This window comes from Amborella trichopoda, chromosome 5 (assembly GCF_054954075.1).
Source record: "Amborella trichopoda isolate Santa Cruz 75 chromosome 5, AtrichopodaSantaCruz75HAP2 v2.0, whole genome shotgun sequence".
Lineage (NCBI taxonomy): Eukaryota > Viridiplantae > Streptophyta > Magnoliopsida > Amborellales > Amborellaceae > Amborella > Amborella trichopoda.
In genome coordinates, this window is record NC_142340.1 from 5,548,221 (window position 1) to 5,567,476 (window position 19,256).

General features: G+C 38.2%; 1 protein-coding gene across 1 annotated transcript; it reads left to right on the forward strand.

Moving 5' to 3' along the window:
* The first annotated feature begins 1,126 nt into the window (after nucleotides 1–1,126).
* On the forward strand, nucleotides 1,127–16,505 carry LOC18443492 (mitochondrial-processing peptidase subunit alpha). Its single transcript, XM_006853681.4, has 13 exons — nucleotides 1,127–1,275; nucleotides 9,006–9,230; nucleotides 9,329–9,625; nucleotides 9,720–9,887; nucleotides 10,323–10,490; nucleotides 10,608–10,688; nucleotides 10,906–10,972; nucleotides 11,405–11,502; nucleotides 14,222–14,294; nucleotides 14,395–14,465; nucleotides 14,560–14,609; nucleotides 15,697–15,809; nucleotides 16,125–16,505. The coding sequence occupies exons 1-13, from the start codon at nucleotides 1,237–1,239 to the stop codon at nucleotides 16,175–16,177; spliced, it is 1,503 nt and encodes a 500-aa protein (XP_006853743.1). The 5' UTR covers nucleotides 1,127–1,236; the 3' UTR covers nucleotides 16,178–16,505.
* Nucleotides 16,506–19,256: the final 2,751 nt, after the last annotated feature.

Sequence of the window (19,256 nt, forward strand, 5' to 3'; positions counted from 1 at the left end):
AATTTTGTCTAAAAGATAAATGGTCTTATTGTATCCAATCCCTTTAGTAAATACTCACATGTATGTTACACAAATAATTTCAAGATGAAAATAATAATTTTAAATTTTAAATTGTAAAATTAAACATCTTAGCTTTTGTACCATGATGTATGCCGAGACTCCCGAGTCAAGGTTGGTTCGGGTCTAGGTTTGGTTCTTACCACCCATTAGATCTTAGTCTAGCTAGAATGGTCTAGGATGCTGCCGGGTCAGAGTCTTGGTCCATTATGTAAATTGTCGCCTCAGTCTCGACCCGGACCCAACTCAACCCATTCCAATACATAAAGGAAAAAGTTTATATAAGGATGCAACCTTATAATGTAGAATTACTGATGCACCTAAAAAATCCATCGGAAAAGGTAGTTTTAATGTTGAAAAACCCTTGATTGATCATTTCGACATCGAGATGTATGACCACTAAAAATAAAAAGATTTTAAGTCTCAGAAATAGTGTATTTTATAATATATTATCTATATCGTTCATTTTCAAGATTTTCATATGTTTATAGATCTAATTGATTTTAACCATTTTTGACATTTAAAATTTTATAATTAGATATAAAAATAGATATTGAGATAATCCTAAGAACATTTTACATCAAAATTATATATTATCATAAAATTTGAAGGTGCACCTTACCTCTACAACTACAGATGCATCCGTATGCCAATTGCACCCATACATAAAAGCTAAATTTTTTACGATGCTCGGATTTGTAAATGAAATCTCTCCTTGTCGAAGGGAAAATTGTTTCATGCGGGTTGGATGGAATTTCTACATATATTAGAAAATGAAAAGCATCTATCTTAAATATGGATGCAAGTAGGTGTTCCATCTAAAAATAATGGAAACTAACTATCCAAATATTTTCTTAATAAAATTATTATTTGTAGTTTTTAAAATTTATTTATTTATTTGCATTGACGATTTCCATTTTAGAGATTATATGTCTTAAAATCCATATAAAGAATAGATTTATTACAGGCCCGCATTTCTACATGTGCGGGCTTGGCCGCATAGAACCACTTCTTTGCCAAAAATGCCCTTGCTGGAGTACTAATACCAACAAAGCTTTAGTGCTCGCCCATTCCCTTCCTGAAACCAGAGACCAGCACGTTCTAGGGTTTTCTCTCTAATTTTTTTAGAGTATTATTTAAGGATTTTAAAGGGCTTTCGGGATCCGTACGATAGCAGCAATGTACAGAAGCGCGGCTTCACGCCTCAGATCCCTAAAGGTGAGATTTTTCGCCATCAGTTGATAATTTCTGGGGCTCGTTTGATGTCTTTTTTGCAGTTCGTGAAGTCTCCAATTATTGTTCAATTTCTTGATAAGTTTTTTACTTCATTGATTATTATTATTTTATTATTATTATTTTAATGGTTTTCTCATTAGATTGATTGATGAATGTGAAAATGCCTTGTGCAAAACGATTTACTAATAACAAAAACAGTGTTAATTAGGAGAACACTTGTATTGGTCGTAATACAAACAATTTGATTTCTGGATCCTTCTAGTCATATGATTTTTTTTCACTTTTGAAACTGTTCTGCTCCCTTTAATGCTCGTGGTTACAGTACTTATATAATGTAATTCTTCAGTTTTTGAATTTTTAGCGTTCCCTTGAACTTTTTCCACAGTCTTCATAAAAAAAACTTTTTCCACATTCTGGTTAAATTTGTGGATGCCATTGAAAATTTTCTTGCTCTTATTAATATTATTATTATTTGATGATATTTATAGTTGATGATCTGTCCGTTTCTTATTTTTTCATGAAATTGAAGACCTCAATTTCAACTGGATATCAGTTGCCAATACGAACAGTTGTTTAGTATTTTTGCTTCCTGAGATATTGGGGTTCATCATTCATTATTTTTCACCATGTGGCTCCGAAATTTGAGGTCATCACTTTGAATACAACATCAAGGGTCATGATTGCCATTGTCTCATTTTGAGACTATCCGTTCAAATAAAACTTGGGCTTTCTATTACATCAGCCCTTTGATTTTCTCTATATACATGTATACATACATGTATAAATATGTGAAGTAATCTATGGAAATCAGATACGATTTTTATCTTTTCCCTTACTTTTCATTCTATATTCCTGCATTATGTATGGCACAACAATGCGTGACTGTTAAGTGCGCTATTACCTTGAAATTCTTCATCTTAACTGAAGAAGCTAGCTTAAGTTTGCTTTTTGTTGGGAACTAGTCTATCAGTTGGGAGTTATGGGGAAGAGCTGGTTGGCTTGTGAGGGAGATAGTGACTGGGAAATAGTTGATGGAATGGAAACTCAGGGGAATTTTCATTATTCTCCACCCCCCCCCCCCCCCTCCAAAAAAAAATAACAATTAAGAAACTTAGGGGAATCAGGATTCTTAGTTCTTGGATTTATATAGGTTGGAAGGCCTACCTAGTATACTGGTTTTGGACCTCAGAAGTGGGATTGCGTATAGTTTGAGTTTTCCTTTTATGTGGTTTCAGTTCATTGGATACTTTGGGGATCTGCTGGACATTTGGTTTTGTTTAGGGGTGATTATTTATGCCAATGTGGGTGGTTTACTGATTTAAGCAGATGGATGTTAATGAGGTTGTTGATTTTTTGTTTTTGCCTATTATTTTAAGTCTTGTAATGTTTGGATTTGGAAGGGACTTGATGAATAATATGCCAAAGACTCTGTTGAGCTTGCTTGAGGTCCCAAAGGGCACTTGCATCTTGATCTATGCAAGAGAGTGAAGAATGGTATGAGAGTTGTTGGCTATTGTCTGCGTTGGATTTTTCCATTTTGTGCCTTGTGGTTATTCTTTTGTGGTTAAGTGTTGAGCTCTGTTTAGGTTCCTTGAGGGGACTTTGTTTTAGTGGCTAGAGATAAAGATACTGATTAGAACCACGCTTAGTGTTCAGTTTTTCACTATCCCAAATTTTCCATGTTATGAGTATATGTAATTAAAGTGTTGAACACGTTGTCTACTATGATTGTGAGGGAATTTTAGGGTTTCTTTTGACATGATTGCTAATATATTTTGTCCATAGGAAGGTGGCGCAGTGTCTTTTCAAAAGGGGTGTAAGATGTCGGGTTCCGTCATAGTTCACACTGTTCTTTTAATGTTTTGGGTAAGTTGGATTGTTATCAACTACAGTGCTCCCACCCAATTATGGATTTTATTGGATGGTTCCTTTGAAATTGTCTTAAATTTAACTTATCTCTTAAATTTAATACATTTCCACCCCCTTCACGTGAATTTCGGTTCTATACTTTTTAGGTTTTGGGATGGGTTGCTTGAGGTAAATGGCATAGGATCTCATGTGTAAAGTGTCAAAGTGGGTGATGTTTTTTTTTTTTTTTAAAATTTAATACCGGTTGATCACCAAAACCCCTCGGTTAGCGGTTAGATTGCTCGGTTTTGCGAATGCCGGTTCCAGTTTTGGGCGGTTTTGGTGATCAACCGGTATTAATTTTTTTTTAAAAATATATATAAATTCTAAAAAATTAGGAATTTGATTTGTAATGTATTTTTTAATATTCTTTACATTATGGTAAAGGTTAAAAATTGTTTTAATCATTAATACTCACTTTTATATTTTTCCATCTTTTTCAAAAAAAATTAAAAATACCCCTAGGCACAAATCGCTTCGTTAAAATCCATTTTTTTCATTAATTTTCAACTTCATTTGAATGTGTTTTGTTTTAATCATTCTTTATATGCTTTTCATATTTTAGTAGATTATTTTTTTGTATCTTTTTTATTGTTTTCAACACTTTTTGACTGCCCGGGACTTGCCCGATTAGAGCGGTTGAATCGACCAGTTTACCGTTTAGGCCAGTTAAACTGCTTCCAGGCCCATGTTTGGTTAACCGTTCCTGTTCGATATTACGAACACTGGTTTATAGATAGTATTAGTTGGATTGTGATTTCTTAGCGACTATTTGTTTGCAAAATTTTGTCAAATGGTGTTTTTTCAATTTGTAATTGACTAAATGACAATTTGGTCAATTGTCATTTGTTCTATGTGGGCGTTGGATTATTACAATTTGAATTATAAGTTATTATGTGGTGTGATGGTGATGGTGGTAGTGATGGTGTGATGGTGGTGGCATAGTGTGGAACTAATTATGCTGCGATGTGGTGATAGTGGTGGTTGTGATTAATTTTTCAAAAAAATGCCCGGAGGTCTAGGCTATCTAGCGCCTAGGTGGGCGCCCGGGATCTGGGAGGCCAAGGTTTGAAATGGGGCAAGGGGTGTCTAGGATCCTGTTTTAGGTCCAGATTTTGTATAAGAAATGCATGAATAAAAATGCATATTTATATATTTTTTATAATCCAAGCAAAAAATACCAAACTGGCCCACCTGATGGTAGTTTTGCACCTAGGTGGGTGCCCAAGGACTGCCTGCCTAGTTGGTCTGCCCAGGCCTGTGCAATGCCCCTAAGTGCTGGGCGGACCGCTTTTTAAACTATTCTTGTTGTGGTGGAATAGTGGTGGTGGTGATGGTAGGTCGGCATTGGTGAAGTGGTGTTGGTGGTGGCAGTGGCGGTGGTGGCAATGGAGGTGGTGGTGGAGGTAGAGTAGTGGTGGTGGTAGTGTTGTGGTAGTGGTGATAAGATGGTGGTGGTGGCGATGATGGTGGCGGTGGAGATGGTGGTACAATGTTGACGGTGGTGGTGGTGGTGGAGGAGCTAGAGTGGTGCGGAGGTGGGTAGGTGGTGTTGGAGGAGCTAGAGTGGTGCGGAGGTGGTGTTGGAGGAGCTAGAGTGGTGCGGAGGTGGGTAGGTGGTGTTGGAGGAGCTAGAGTGGTGTGGAGGTGGGTAGGTGGTGTTGGAGGAGCTAGAATAGTGGTGATGGCGCGGTAGTGGTTGTTGTATTAAGGTGATGGTGTTGCCGGCTGAAGTGGCTGCTAGGCGGCAGCGTGGTGGTGGCTGCCAGGCAGCTGTTTTTTGAAAAAAAGTCAAAGCTGTTCTTCAAAAAATTCAATTTGGGGTCCAATTGTAATTAGGAATTAATTCCAATTAGCGAATTAAACTATCTTCAAGGTCAAATTGATGGTGAGAAATTATCAAATCGGTCAAATTGGAATTTGGCTAGGAAATCATATGGTGCCTAGTCTTTTGATATTGGAAGAGTTTGAAGCACTGTTTTTAGGTTCGAACCAGTCAACAGACCTTGAGAAGTTATTGGTCGGGTCTGTAATCACTAATTGCGTTTAAGAACAGTTTAAGCACCATTTGGTTTCCAAGCCAACTTGTTCTTGAAAATTTATCGCCAAACAATTTGACACCAAAGGATGTTTGATTCACAAATTTGAATTGATTCCCAACTGCAATTATGGCCCTAAATCAATTTTTTTGCAACAGCAGAGTCAAGGGCATTCAGGAAGTATCGCAACAACACATTCTCACAAACACTCATTCCCCACCCCCCCTTCTTCCCAACCCTCAACATCACCATTGCTGCCATCACTGCATAGCCACCACCCACTCACCACACCGCCGCTTAGGCATGACTGCTCCACCACCCACTCTACCACCACTGTACTGTGTAGCTGCACCACCACCACCATCACCACTGCCTAGCTGCAACTGCTACCACCACTACCTAGCAGCGATTGCCACCACCACCATCGGCAAGCCACCATCGCCACCATTAGTGTATCACCACCACGTAGGGGCTAGGGCTTGCAATGGGCTGGTTGTCCCAACCTGGCATTAAAAAACCTAGTGCTGGAGCCACAAAATGTGGCCTAAGGGCCAGCCTAGGGTTGGGTCACTATGGCCCAAGGGCGGGGTGGGGGCCTTGGCCATGATGGGGCCGGTCTAGTTTGGTCTGGCCTGGTCCCTTTTCCTTTTTCTTTTGTTTTGTTTTAATTGTATTTGGCCCCGTCTGGCCTAGTCCGCCCTGGTCCAGCACCTTTTCAGCCTGGTTTACCATCATCGCCTACCTGCCACCACCACCATTCCAAGAATGACAACCCGTCGCCACCACCATTACTCCACCACAACAGCCACTAGCATTCCATTGCTACTACCACCACTATTACGCCATCACTACCACCACTATCATCGTACTACATAATACTGATTTATTATTCAAATTATAACTATCAAACACCCATAGTGAGCAAATGACAATTGACCAAGTTTCCATTTGGGCAATTATGGATGGGGGGAAAAACCAAACCATTTGACAAAATTTTGCAATCAAACGGTCCATTATTGCTTCACTTATTTTTCATTTCTGGATAAGGTATCATAGCTTCCTTTGAATATGAACAAGAATATTATATGTTTGTCCACAAATTGAGTTAAGCGTTAGAACTTTGGATGGTAAAATAATTTCGAGTGATTGATACCATGTCTTGTTCAAGTTTATAACACATTATGTCATTTGTTTGTTGATATGCTTGCTTAAGGGAAACCCACATATCCTTCATTGCTATAATTTGTGAAAACTCATTGTGAATTATACATTAATGTTATGTAAAATCCATTGATTCATCATCCACAGGTTAATTCCTTATTGTCCATGGCCCGGCTTCACTACAGATCATAGTCACCGGGATCTCCTACTTTGGTAGAAGATCCCTTCTAGGATCTCGATTCTGTCACTCCCGGAATGGATCTTTCAAGAATCTCGATTTTTAAATTTTGGGATCTCGAACCCCACTCAAAGGGATCCCGATCCCAACCTTAAAGACCAAGACAACGACCAAAATGATGATTTTCGTTGTTTATAGCCAACTAGCAACAAAACTATTACTTGCTTGCTATCAATAATAAGATTATCACTTTGAAGAGTATACATAAATCCTAGATTATCATACACTTTAAGGTTGGTAACAAGATCCCCAAATAATTGGGATAAAGTTGCCAAAAGGCCGGGATCAAGATATTCAAAGGTTGGAATCTCAATTCCTAACATTTTGGAATCTCGATCCCTAAAATGTGCATTGTACGGACGGTGTTCCCAACTACAGGTATCTTCTAGCAATTCACGATCCCTCGCTCCCGATCCCGATCCTGATACCGTTCCCGCTTCCGTTTTCGATCCCAACAACTATGCTACAGATGCATTAATGTAACATCGTAAGCATAAAAAAAAATGTAACATTGTAAGAAAAAATATCTCCCTCTTTGAAGTTTCTGAAGTGGAAGGCTAAGAGTGTACTCCTTTTCATCTACCTTGATGTATTGCACTAGGTTCTCAGCGGGGGAGGTCATAATTGATTTTTCAGGGGATTTTAACCCATAAGTCGGTTGCAGAAAGAGAAAAACCTAAAAAAACGGCGGAAGCCAAACAAATGTGGAGTTAGAAGCTCTGAGATTTCAGTACTGGCTCTTGTCATTGTTGATCATGGTGGCGGGTGCAACAATGTGATGTCTAGAGTTCCATTTCCACCAAGGTCCCATGTTAACAGTCACCCAACAAAAAAAAAAAACTCTTAGATTATGATGCAAGATGGGTTAGGGATAGGAATCATATGGTTGTCGATAAAATGGGATTTATAGCATTGGTGAGGAGGAACAACTAAACAGGCTGTAGAGGGTAGCTCTAAAGTTATCTTGAAAGAACTTATCAAATTCTTAACTCGAACAAATGTGTCCCGGAGTGAATCCCTAGGTTATTCTTCTTTGAAAAAGATGAATCCCCCAGGTTAATAATGGGATGGACTTCCCACTTTTATATGAACAATTTTGATATTGAATCCCTTGCAGCAACTTCTTGGCTCTACTTCAAAATTTACTTTGATGAGAATTTCATATGATCGCATAACTGTAGAGAAGATAATGAAGTGATGAGAGATAGATAGGGAGTGCATCAGAGTGAATATTTCTTTATGCATGCTGTTTTATTTGGCTTTTATGTTATGGGATCTTTGTGCTCTTTCCTTGATTATTTTGGGCTTTCAGGTGCCCTTTATTGCCAGAGAGAAGGATCTACAGTTCCATGGGCTTAATTGTTTTCCTGGTCACCATTGTAATGACCTTACATGGGGTGTTTTTGGCATATAACAATCAAGTTATGTTTTTGCTTGAGATGTTGGGTTCTGCAAATGTGGTATTGTAAAAAACTTTAGTTTCTTTGAAACTTTCTGCATTTTGCAGGGAGTAAGCACTGACGGTGCATTAGGTTGCATTTATTCTGGGTTTTGTCTTTGTAGCCCAGATTTGTGGAGCTAAGACTTGCATCATTGGTTGTGGCTTCCTATCAAACTGTTAATAAATTGATGGAGGAAAAAACTTTTCTGCTACACTTTCCTTCTGTGTATTGGACTACTGTGCATGTCCCACAACATTGTCTTTTGTGCTTCTTTTATGCATGTACTATCAATTTGATTATATGTATGCATGGAACAATTGAGTGCTTTCGCTCTGCAGGTTTGCGTATGCATTAGTTAAAGTATCCTATAGACCTATCGAGTACGAAAATATCATATCAGTTACACTTATCCCCATCCATCAAAATAATACATGGTGATGGCGAAAGAGTGGGATTCACCATTAGCATTATGTCTTGTTCTGGTGGACCTCCTTCCCCTCTCCATTGCGTTTTTATCATTCACCCTTTCAAATAAATAGTATTGCCAGGGTTTTAAACATCATTTCGGTGCCTTGAATTGTCAGGGCATCAATTACCATTGCACCATTGCGGATCGACAATTCATTGATCAAGATCGGTGTATCGATTCAACTAAAAAAATAAATAAGTTGAAAACCGATGGTGGGATTTTGCAGTCCTGGGATTCCCTAGACCTGGATTGTCCCCCACCAACTGGTCCTGGGTTGAACTGGGCAAATCTGGTTTTACCCAATTTTTAAAACCCTGGTGGTGAACATACGGACTATTTTTTTCTGCAGTCCTCGGCAATATACAAAATTTCGCATAAAATATTCAGCATATAAATGTCTCTTAAGGATGGGATTTGGATTTGTTTGAAATTTATGGTATAATGTTTGGTTTCAGGGTCTGGCTGCTGCGAGATTTGCTAGTACAGAAGTTGCCAAAAGATCAACTTCTGGGGGCTTTTTCAGCTGGCTTACAGGCGAGAAATCCAGTACTCTTGCACCTCTAGATGTTCCTCTTCCAGGTGTTACGCTTCCACCTCCTTTGCCTGACTATGTTGAACCAGGCAAGACAAAGATTACAACTCTACCCAATGGTGCAAAGATTGCCTCTGAAGCATCAACGGTATGGATTTTTGGAGCTTGACATATCTAATGTTCATGTAAAGGAGTTTTACTGCTTTATCCTTCATTTCATCATTACTAGATGAATTTATCGAACAGAATCCAGCTGCCTCAATTGGGCTCTATGTTGACTGCGGCTCTGTGTATGAGACACCATATTCTATCGGAGCTACACACCTGTTGGAGAGAATGGCATTTAAAAGTACAACAAACCGAAGCCATCTTCGTATTGTACGAGAGGTAGAAGCCATTGGTGGTAATGTTACAGCGTCGGCTTCACGTGAGCAGATGGGATATTCTTATGATGCTCTGAAAACCTATTTGCCTGAAATGGTAGAAGTGCTGATTGATTGCGTTAGAAATCCCGTTTTCCTTGACTGGGAGCTTAGTGAGCAGGTACGCAGCTTGTGTACTGTTGATCCTCTCCTTCTTATTGGTGAGTTATTGTTGCCATTTTTGACCATATCTACTTTTTTATGTGGTGCTGCAGTTGAATAAGGTGAAATCTGAGATAGGGGAAATTTCCAATAATCCACAGGGTTTGCTTTTGGAGGCAATTCATTCAGCTGGTTATTCTGGTGCATTGGCGAATCCTTTATTGGCTCCAGAATCTGCATTGAACAAATTAAACAGCACAATTTTGGAGGAATTTGTTGCTGTAAGTCCTATTGATCCATATTTTGTTATACATAACTACCATATATGTAGGCAGTTTTCCAAAACTTGAACTCGGGGGACTGACTCATTCAAATCAAGCCCAACTCGATTCACTGAGTTAAACAGTCAACTCAAAGAAACTTGGAGAAGGTTTTCAAATTTTATTCTAATCCCTGAGAAATAGGTTTTTGAAATGGGATTATGGTCCTAGCTTGTCGCTATGTCAATACCAATACTTTCCATGTGAGCAACTACCATCTATGGGTCAAAATAACAAACAAAATAGCATATGTAATTACTCAGGTCTTTTCCATTCATAAAACATGGTGACTGACAAGTTGATTTGGCGAGTTTTTCCGAGTTAAAAATGAGTTTTTGATCAATATTTGTTGGCAATGTTATTTGATATCTCAACCTTTTACATGGGAATTTGCAGGAGAACTACACTGCACCTCGTATGGTATTGGCTGCTTCAGGAGTGGATCATGAGGAATTGGTATCGATTGCAGAGCCTCTTTTGTCAGACTTACCTAAAGTACCTCCTCATGAGGTCCCTACGTCTGTGTATGTTGGAGGTGATTATCGCTGTCAGGCTGACTCACCGGTATGCATAAAGAATACTTCACCTCTTTCAGCTGGATTATTTAGATGTTTGTATAGGTATTTGTTCATTTATGTTCCTCATTTTTTTGTCTTTCTTTGTCCTTGCTGTCTGGAGCAGAGGACCCATGTGGCACTTGCTTTTGAAGTTCCTGGAGGCTGGCTGAAGGAGAAGGAAGCCATTACATTGACTGTACTTCAGGTTCTGCGGTTTCATTTTGCCTTTTGGTTTGTTTTCCATGTTTAAAATGATTTCAGTTTTTGTTCCCTTTTTTGTGTTTTTATTACGAAATCACTTGTAATTGTCTTATGCTCCAGAATAAACTAGATGATATTCATTTCCTGCATTCCTTGTATTATTAGTCACATTGCAAAATCCGAGTTAATGTTTTAATGTTAGTTGTCATTTCTGGTCCCAGATACTTATGGGAGGAGGCGGCTCTTTCTCTGCTGGAGGTCCTGGAAAAGGGATGTATTCTCGGTTATGTAAGTTATGACTCTGGTACAGAATGTTTTATTATCCTGGTATCAGTTGAGCTGCTGGCTTAATAAGTTGGATACAGATTTCTGTTTAGTTAGAATTTACGAGCGCAGCTATTTAAGTTCGAGTCTTGTACAATGATTTATTATCCTTGCATCAGTTGAGCTGCTACAGAATTTCCTTTGGTCAGAATTTAGGAACCCCATCCCCCCGCTTTTCTCTCTCTTTCTCTCTCTCTCTCTCTCTCTCTCTCTCTCTCTCTTTTTCTTCTGTCTCTCAAGTTTATAGTTAGAAATTGTTTTGTTCCTTTTCCTGAGCTTTATATCAGAAGTAATCATTCTATTCATCCATAAGCTAAGTTGATTTTGGGTCCTTGCCTTAGTTTCTGCTTGTATTCTATTGCGATAGATGGTTAATTAGTAGAAGTGTGTCAACAGATCTTCGCATTCTGAATGAGTTCCAGCAAATACAGTCGTTCTCTGCTTTTAACAGTATATACAACAATACTGGCATTTTTGGAATCCATGCAACCACGGTAAGCCTCCTACTTAAGCATTCATGTAACTTGGTAGAACTCACATTTTCCTTCCAACTGGATTTAATAGGATCATGGTTAGCTGTTTCATTATCTCCTCATGTAACATGATAGTTATATCTGGATTTTAGATCTTAGCTTTAGTACTCGTAACAAGAAAACTAATATATCCATATTTGACTTTGTAGATCGTGTGTGAGTTTTAGGGGTATGTCAAACCTTTAGAACGAGTTTTGAAGCAATTTTTATGTACACCCATCTGCAATGGCGCATCAAGCAAAAAGAGTTCTGATTTTCTACTTTTTGTTATTTTTTAATTTTTACAAGTGCACTGGAAGCAATTTTTTTGTATGCCCTTCTGTAATGGCGCATCAAGCAAAAAGAGTTTTGATTTTCTGCTTTTTTGTTATTTTTTTATTTTTACAAGTGGACAAAAACAGTTATCTGTTTTTATATCATATGGACCTCTTTGACGTCTACCCAAGCCGAAATTTATTACTTTGTGGCTTTCAAAAAGACTGGGTTGACCACAAGTGCATTGACCACAAGTCCACCGCCACCTAAGCAGGGTCAAATATGTTTTCCAATCGATGCCAAACTGGCTCTTTTTTCTGTCAAGGAAATTGTTTCATGGAAGACAAGCTTAAGGTGTGGTCCACTAGGAAGCTATTATTTGAGGAAGGATAATTGATATTAGTAGATAATATCATGAAATCTAAGTTTTAAGAGGCCAATTTCCTGGACTCAATATGAGGTCTTGAGAGATTCTCTTCGTGTTGAGGTGGAAATTCTCTCCTTGTAGAGTAGTTGGATGGTTTCAGGCACTTGGATCAGTGAAAGTTTGATGCAGAAGTTTGACCCTTTTTTACTGGATTGTGCTTTTTCGGCAATTTGCTGGGTCACCCTTTGATGGTTTTAGTTTCAACTTTTGAGTGCTTGTTAACAGTGTAGAGAAAGTGGCTCGGTATTTATGGATGATTCAGTTGGCAGTTCTGCACTTATCGTGGATAGGTCCTTGGACCCAGATGGTTCTCCCCTGCTTTCATTCAGGATGTCGGGATGATTGTTTGAAGTGCATGTCATTGTAACTACTAAGAAAGAAGGATGATATTGAATTTTTATGGCATTCTTTATGGGATAGGATGCAGAGGAAATTTGAAGCCTCACGGCTCAGGCAGCATGTGCGTTGACTCTTGACCTATTACTTTAGTCGATGGCTTATCTGATGTCATAACAAAGGTTTACAGTTTACTTCTCTCGTCATATGGTGTCTTATGTTTGTGATCTCAAGGATGCTATTTATTAAAAGACTGAAGGATTCTAGACGTGTTTTCTTGATTAATGCTGTATTGGATTTTAGGTTGATTTGGATGGAACTGAATGTGGGGGAACCCGATTATTGCGTGGCTGGTGGTGGAAATGAGATGGAATGCAAATTAAAAGTGTTATGGCATTTTGCCAGATGCTTAAGCTTGCATTTTCGATTGCTAGTTTGTGCATCATGCCATCATTTGCTTGTGTTTCTTTTGTGGACTACAGTAGACTGGTCCATTGTCTCCATATGACTTCACTTTTCTGGTGGATGCTCCTGGTTGTATGTTCAGTGGCTGGCCTTTTAAGATGATATGAGGTTTGAAAATAAGTGGCTATATGTTTTTTATGACATGTTTTTCTAGTGGTTGCATCAACCCCGCTAGACTGAGGCCCCATTTGGATGGATTAAATTTTTGGAACAGGACTGTTCTTTTTCTTCCACCCAATTTAGGAGTGAAGAACTGCCCAGCCTGGTCTGCTCCACTATTCAAGGGTCTCAGATTTTTATAAACTGCCCAGCCTGGTCCGCTCCACTATTCAAGGATCTCAGACTTTTATAACCTGCTTATCAACAAATGCTGCTAACATGTCCCTGATCCCCCCAATAAAAGAAAAAAAAATTGAAAAAGAGAAAAGGTTTCCCCCCATTTATAACTAATTCCTATGCTTTTTGGAGTTGTTTAGCTGTCCAAACAGCCTGAAGTATCTAGTTTATTCTTTAGTTAATTATTTGGAATAAATTTCAAATGGAGGACATCCATGCTCTTTGCAGGAAACCTGTATTGTGTTGATAAACTAGGATATCCATATGGAAACTTTTGAAATGTTCTCCACCATTTGAAATTCATGCGGTGGCTCATGTTGAAATCATGTGGGGGTGATAGGTAGCACTTTTTTCATATTGAATCTTCTTGGTTTATGTGCGGTGCAGAGTTTTTTTTTTGGTTTGACCTACATTTCCCCTTGCTAGAACCAGTGTTACTCATGAAACTGTGTTGATTCACATTGAAAATAATTATCGTCTTTCAAATGTTCTCTTTATTTGTTTATCCAGAATATTTTAAATGTTCATAGCATCTTTTTTGTGTGGGTCTTTACGCTTTTGTAAAATGTGTTCATCTGTTCATTGTGCACATGGTTTTTCTGGATTTCAAAGAAAATCAGGGTTGCTTAGCTGTCAGATATACATTGGATCTTTCCAAGTGTTTATTCTTTTTATTTCCCTCCTGGTTAAGTGGCGTTCTTGTTTTTCTAACTAGGATTCTATGGGATGATGAAATTGTAGAGTGAGTTGAAGCGTTTGATAAAATTATGCTGAAAGCTGTCTTAGACTGAATGCACCTTTTTAAGCACTTACTTTTTCCCTCTCCTGAATGGGTGGTGTACTTCTCATCATTCTTATCAGGGTCCTGAGTTTGTTTCTAAAGCTGTAGATTTAGCAGCGAGGGAACTTATCTCCATTGCGACTCCTGGAGAAGGTATGCTGCCTCAGCTCATTTTGATTCTATTCTGAAGTGTATTAAAGGTGTTCTTCAAGCCAATATGATTATCTGAAGTTTTCTACTTCCTTTTGAACAGTTGATAATGTACAGCTGGACCGTGCCAAGGCTTCGACAAAGTCAGCTGTGCTGATGAACTTGGAGTCTAGAGTAAGTCACTGGGTTCTTACCATTGTAAATTATTGTTTGCTAATATGTATACTTGTCGGCAGTCAGTGTATACTTATATTCCATTGACTTTCAGATGGTCGCTGCAGAAGATATAGGCCGCCAAATCTTGACATATGGAGAGAGGTTTGTTCTTGATTCCATCTCTGACATGGAATATGACAATTTTGCATGAACTTTTTGGGTTAAGAATCTTAGTTTGGTATTCTCAATAACCATGTTTGAATGCTACGTGATTTTGCGATGGGATAAATGACAAAGAAAGCCCTCATGATTAAATGTATAGTACCCCCCTATGGGTACACAATTATTTAAACTTGCCCCTTTCTGTGCCATTGCAAATTTCTGCTTCACATAATACAAAAGCAAACTTATTCACACAATCTTTCAATACTGGGCATCTTTAGTACCAAGAAGTTGCAATTTATGAACTAAGAACAATGTTTGGCTTTGGCCATCATTTTTGTTGGGGGATACACAATCTTGAGAGTGGATGCGCCTGGAGAGTGATCAAGCTGTTAATGAATGGCTTGTAGAGAAAATAATAATTACCTTCAATATCCTCAGCATGAAACACTTGTTTTGCTAAAAAAAAAAACATGTTATTTTGGTTCTTATTGTATAATTGAGTCGGTGGGTGTGGTTTTTTCTTAGAGCTGCTCTACACTAAGTAGTGTGTACCGTTCACTCCTCCGAAGATCTTAATTGAGAAAGTTTTTTTACAATATTTTTTTTTGTTGAAGTGTTACCATTTCTTTGTTTTATTTATTTTTTGTGTTAGTTTGTCTAAAAACCAATAACAAAACCAATAATGCAATCCGTAACTGGGGCATCTGAGTGACTAGGGCAGCTTGAAGACAATAATTTTGCATTTTATCAGAAACCTCTTCATAGTTTAGTCAGATTGTTTCTTTTTTCTGCTCGAATATTGGACCCTGATCTGATCACCTATCTCTTTCAAGTGGTTGTAGCATGTGGGCTGTATTCCGTTCTAAAAGCTTTTCAATGTCAGGAGCCAACTATTCAAGTGTCAAGTCAGAAGTTAAAAAGCAAAAACTTTCCCTAGTTCAGATGAATTTCCCTGAGAAAATAGAAATGAGACTAAATATGTGTGGCATGCGTATACGGCTTACTTCGAGTGACTCTTCATTTTTAGGACGAGTGGCTTTATAATGAATCAATATCATAAAAGAGATCATTGCCATAACTGCAGGAAACCAGTTGAGCATTACCTGAAGGCTGTGGATGAAGTCACATTGAAGGACATTTCTTCAATTGCAGAAAAGCTAATCTCTACCCCCCTAACAATGGCATCTTGGGGAGATGGTACTCAATTTTTACCTCTTCTTTTTTTAAATATTTAATCTCAGATCAGAAATCAAATTCCACAAACCTTTCGTTATTTCTGTAAGGAAAAAGTTGGGCTTTAAAGCCGAAAATATGTTAAAACCATAGCCTCATTTATTTTGTTCTTTGGATGAATTGGTTTTTGTTTTTTGGATGAACTTGGTTTTTGTTTCTATATTCCATTTTCCTTTTTCTGCCTATTTGTTTAAGAACATAATTATGCTGATACTGTAATGGCTTTCTTCTTTTGATAAATTGATATTTGTTTTTCTTTTTTAAATTTCTTTTTTGCAGTTCTTAATGTCCCAAGTTATGAATCGGTCAGCCAGAAGTTTCATGCAAAATAAAATGCCAGCGCGGATTGAGTCAAGTTCTCAATTATGTTGCAATTTTGGGATGGCTTCCAACACAGCTGCCAAAAATAAATTAAAAAAAATATGAAAGTCTACCAAATTCCATTTGGTTCCATAAATTGGTGAGCTTCTGCAGTGTTGTAGCATCACCGAGGCCTGCTGCTATGGCTTTGCAGCTTCTGTTTGGTTTCCTTTATGTAATATCTATTTGTTAATCACAAATTCTTTTGTCTTTTAGAGACTAGCATACTTTACTATTAACCAGCATTGACAATTTGGTGATAGGATCACTCTTTTTACCAAAGAATAATCTTTTGATTTTTATTTTCCTTTTAGTTTTGAAATTGATGAATTTTTGCTTTTGCTTTTTGTTCGCTAAGGGTAGACTAGCTTGTTTTGGTTCTTGGGTAAACCAGGTTCGAACCCATATATATTTCATGCCTATGTTACATGGACACTAATATGTGTCTCAGTCACATATGGAAGTGTTCAGTGTTGGAAACATCAAACTACAAAATAAGCTTTTACCATATATGCCGATGTATTATTCCAAGAATGGTAGAGGTGGAATTTTAGGTCATATTAATGCTTGTTGAACTGTGCGAATCTCATGGATACTCCAAATTCGATGGTCAATGTTTCTATTGTGAGATTTCAAGAGAAGTCGAGGAAAAGAATCTTTGTTTATAAACTTGCAGATGCAAATGTCATGTCTTTTAGCGTGTTGATGGAAATTGATCATATAAACAAGCATGTGTGTGTGACATTGTCTATTGCAAATATTCTAAAGAAAGTGCCTTTTGGGGATTAAAACGTTAAGATTGAGGAAGGAATATATAAATCTGTGGGTGCATGGCATATGACAGTCCCTGTAGGTACATCCATAGCTGACTTTCGCCGGCTGGTGATGAAAATTGATCATATGGTTTCAATCGGTCATGAGTGGGATGCCTCTTTCACTCGATGGACCTTCCCAAAGGGTTGCCGGTCACTGTTGAGCCCCATCCATGTTCCTGGTTAGAATGGTCATTGAAGAGATGTCGCCAACAGGTGTTTCTCAAGACGTCAGCCTGTCCACTCTCACCATCCACCAAACCTCATGCCAAGACCACAACTCTTTAACATGCCTTCCACCTGGCTGGCCCATCAGGTATTGCGACTCTCATTTCTCTATTTGGCTTTCCTTTATCTTTACTATTATGTCTCAAAACCCTCTTGAAATTCAGTCCCAAGTTCATCAGGGGCCAGGACCCTCAATCATTAGGCTCACCATGGTGCAATGGGATAGGGGATTCACTTTGGACAATCTTAATATAAAAGTCCCTTAGATGTTGGCTGAAGAAAAGCACCTCTAAGGCATACTTTGTAGCGAATTGCCCCTGTCCTTCCCTATATCACGGTCACAGAGTCTTTAGACTATTCTTTTGGCTAGTCTTCCCATAGGGCTGTTAACTAGAAGCCTATTAACTCTGAGAGGGTGGCCCTAACTAAGGAGAAGGGGTGATGTGCTTAAAGCAATGAAGATCTTGTTTGAAGGGAACCCTACAGGTGGTGGAAAATATCCTTTAGGAATCGGATGTGGAGGAAGTGCTAGATGGTGTGGTCATTACCCTTTAACCCCGTCGTTTCTGATAGAGGCAGCATCTCTAGGGGGAAAAAACCTTTTAAGCCTAAATAAAGGTCATTTCTTGGAATGTCCGAGACCTTTCTAGAGGAGAATTTTAAAGCAAATGGTGTAGGTAGTTATACCCACCTTCTCTTGCAAGAAACCAAGTTTCTTAACCCAGACATCAGGTTGATCTGGTCCTTTTGTGGCTTCTCCAATTGCGTTCTCCTTTTTTCGTTCCTCAGGAGCATTTAGGGGTTTAAGGGAAATTATCATAAATATACTTTAATTTTTTGACAAATTAAATAAAACCTCTTAAACTATTATAAATTTTATCCCTTTTTTTTTTTTTTTTTTTTTAAGTTTTGACATTTAAAATACTTCGAGTTATCATGGCATTTAAAATGCTGTATAAAATGCAGTTATTACGTAAAAGTACCGTAATGTTAGAGCTTCACAATAATATAACTACTGTGAAGGCTATTTTGGTAAAAGAAGGTCAAAAAATAGGTGTGGATGAAGTTTAAGAAAGTCGAAGTTTTGTTTTTTTTTTTTAAAAATAGAGGTATATTCTGATAATTTCTCATGTTTTAATGAATCAATTTTGGTTTGTACAACAAAATGCTTTCTATGGTTTTTGAAGGTTCTGTACTAAACACGAAATGGTGTTTATATAATGCATATGGGCCTAATTCCCTGAATGAAACACGAATTGGTGTTCATGTAATGCATATGGGCCTAATTCCCTGAATGGAAGACTATCCTTTTTGCTCGATCTTTCTATGCTATCTACCCAGTTGCCTTGGTGTAGGGCAGGGGACTTTTAACATGATTAGGTGGCTTATTGAATCTAGTTCTCAGAACTCTATAACCAGTTTCACGACTAACTTTAATAATTTTATCCAGAGGCACAAATTATTAGTCCTCAATATCGTGGGAACTACTGTTACATGGTCCAACAATTCGATTATCTCCCCATTAGATAGATTCATGTATTCAGCCATCTTGGGAGGTGCTGTTCCCCAAAACAACAGGTTAGACTCTTCCGTAGTTAGCATCGGACCACGTTCCGCTTCTGTTCGACACGGAAGGGCAACCCTTAGGGCCATCCCCTTGTAGGTTCGAACTAATGTGATTAGAAGATAGATGATTTGGGAAGAGGTGAGGGATGTGGCATCAATCTAATGTGCAAGGTTAGGACTTTGTCCCTTTTAAGGAAGTTGACGTTGCTCAAAGAAAGACTGAAGGTAGGGAGCAACAAGTCAATAGAGGTTAGCACGAGAGATTCCCTCAATTGAGCTAGTTAATCAAAGAGAAAAAAAGTTCGAAGGGGTCCTCTGGCTGACTAGAATGAAAGAGAAGATTTCAAGCGAGTTCTAGATGCATCTCTGAAAAAGGAATTAACGTTTTGGTTTCAGCACTGGAGGTCTAAATGCGTTAACGAGGAGGATAATAACACAAATTATT

Coding starts and splice junctions, on each gene's coding strand:
- LOC18443492 (XM_006853681.4), top strand. CDS start 1,237: ATGTACAGAAGCGCGGCTTCACGCCTCAGATCCCTAAAG. Junction 11,503..14,221: donor TTGGAATCCATGCAACCACG/GTAAGCCTCCTA, acceptor CATTCTTATCAG/GGTCCTGAGTTTGTTTCTAA. Junction 14,295..14,394: donor CATTGCGACTCCTGGAGAAG/GTATGCTGCCTC, acceptor CCTTTTGAACAG/TTGATAATGTACAGCTGGAC.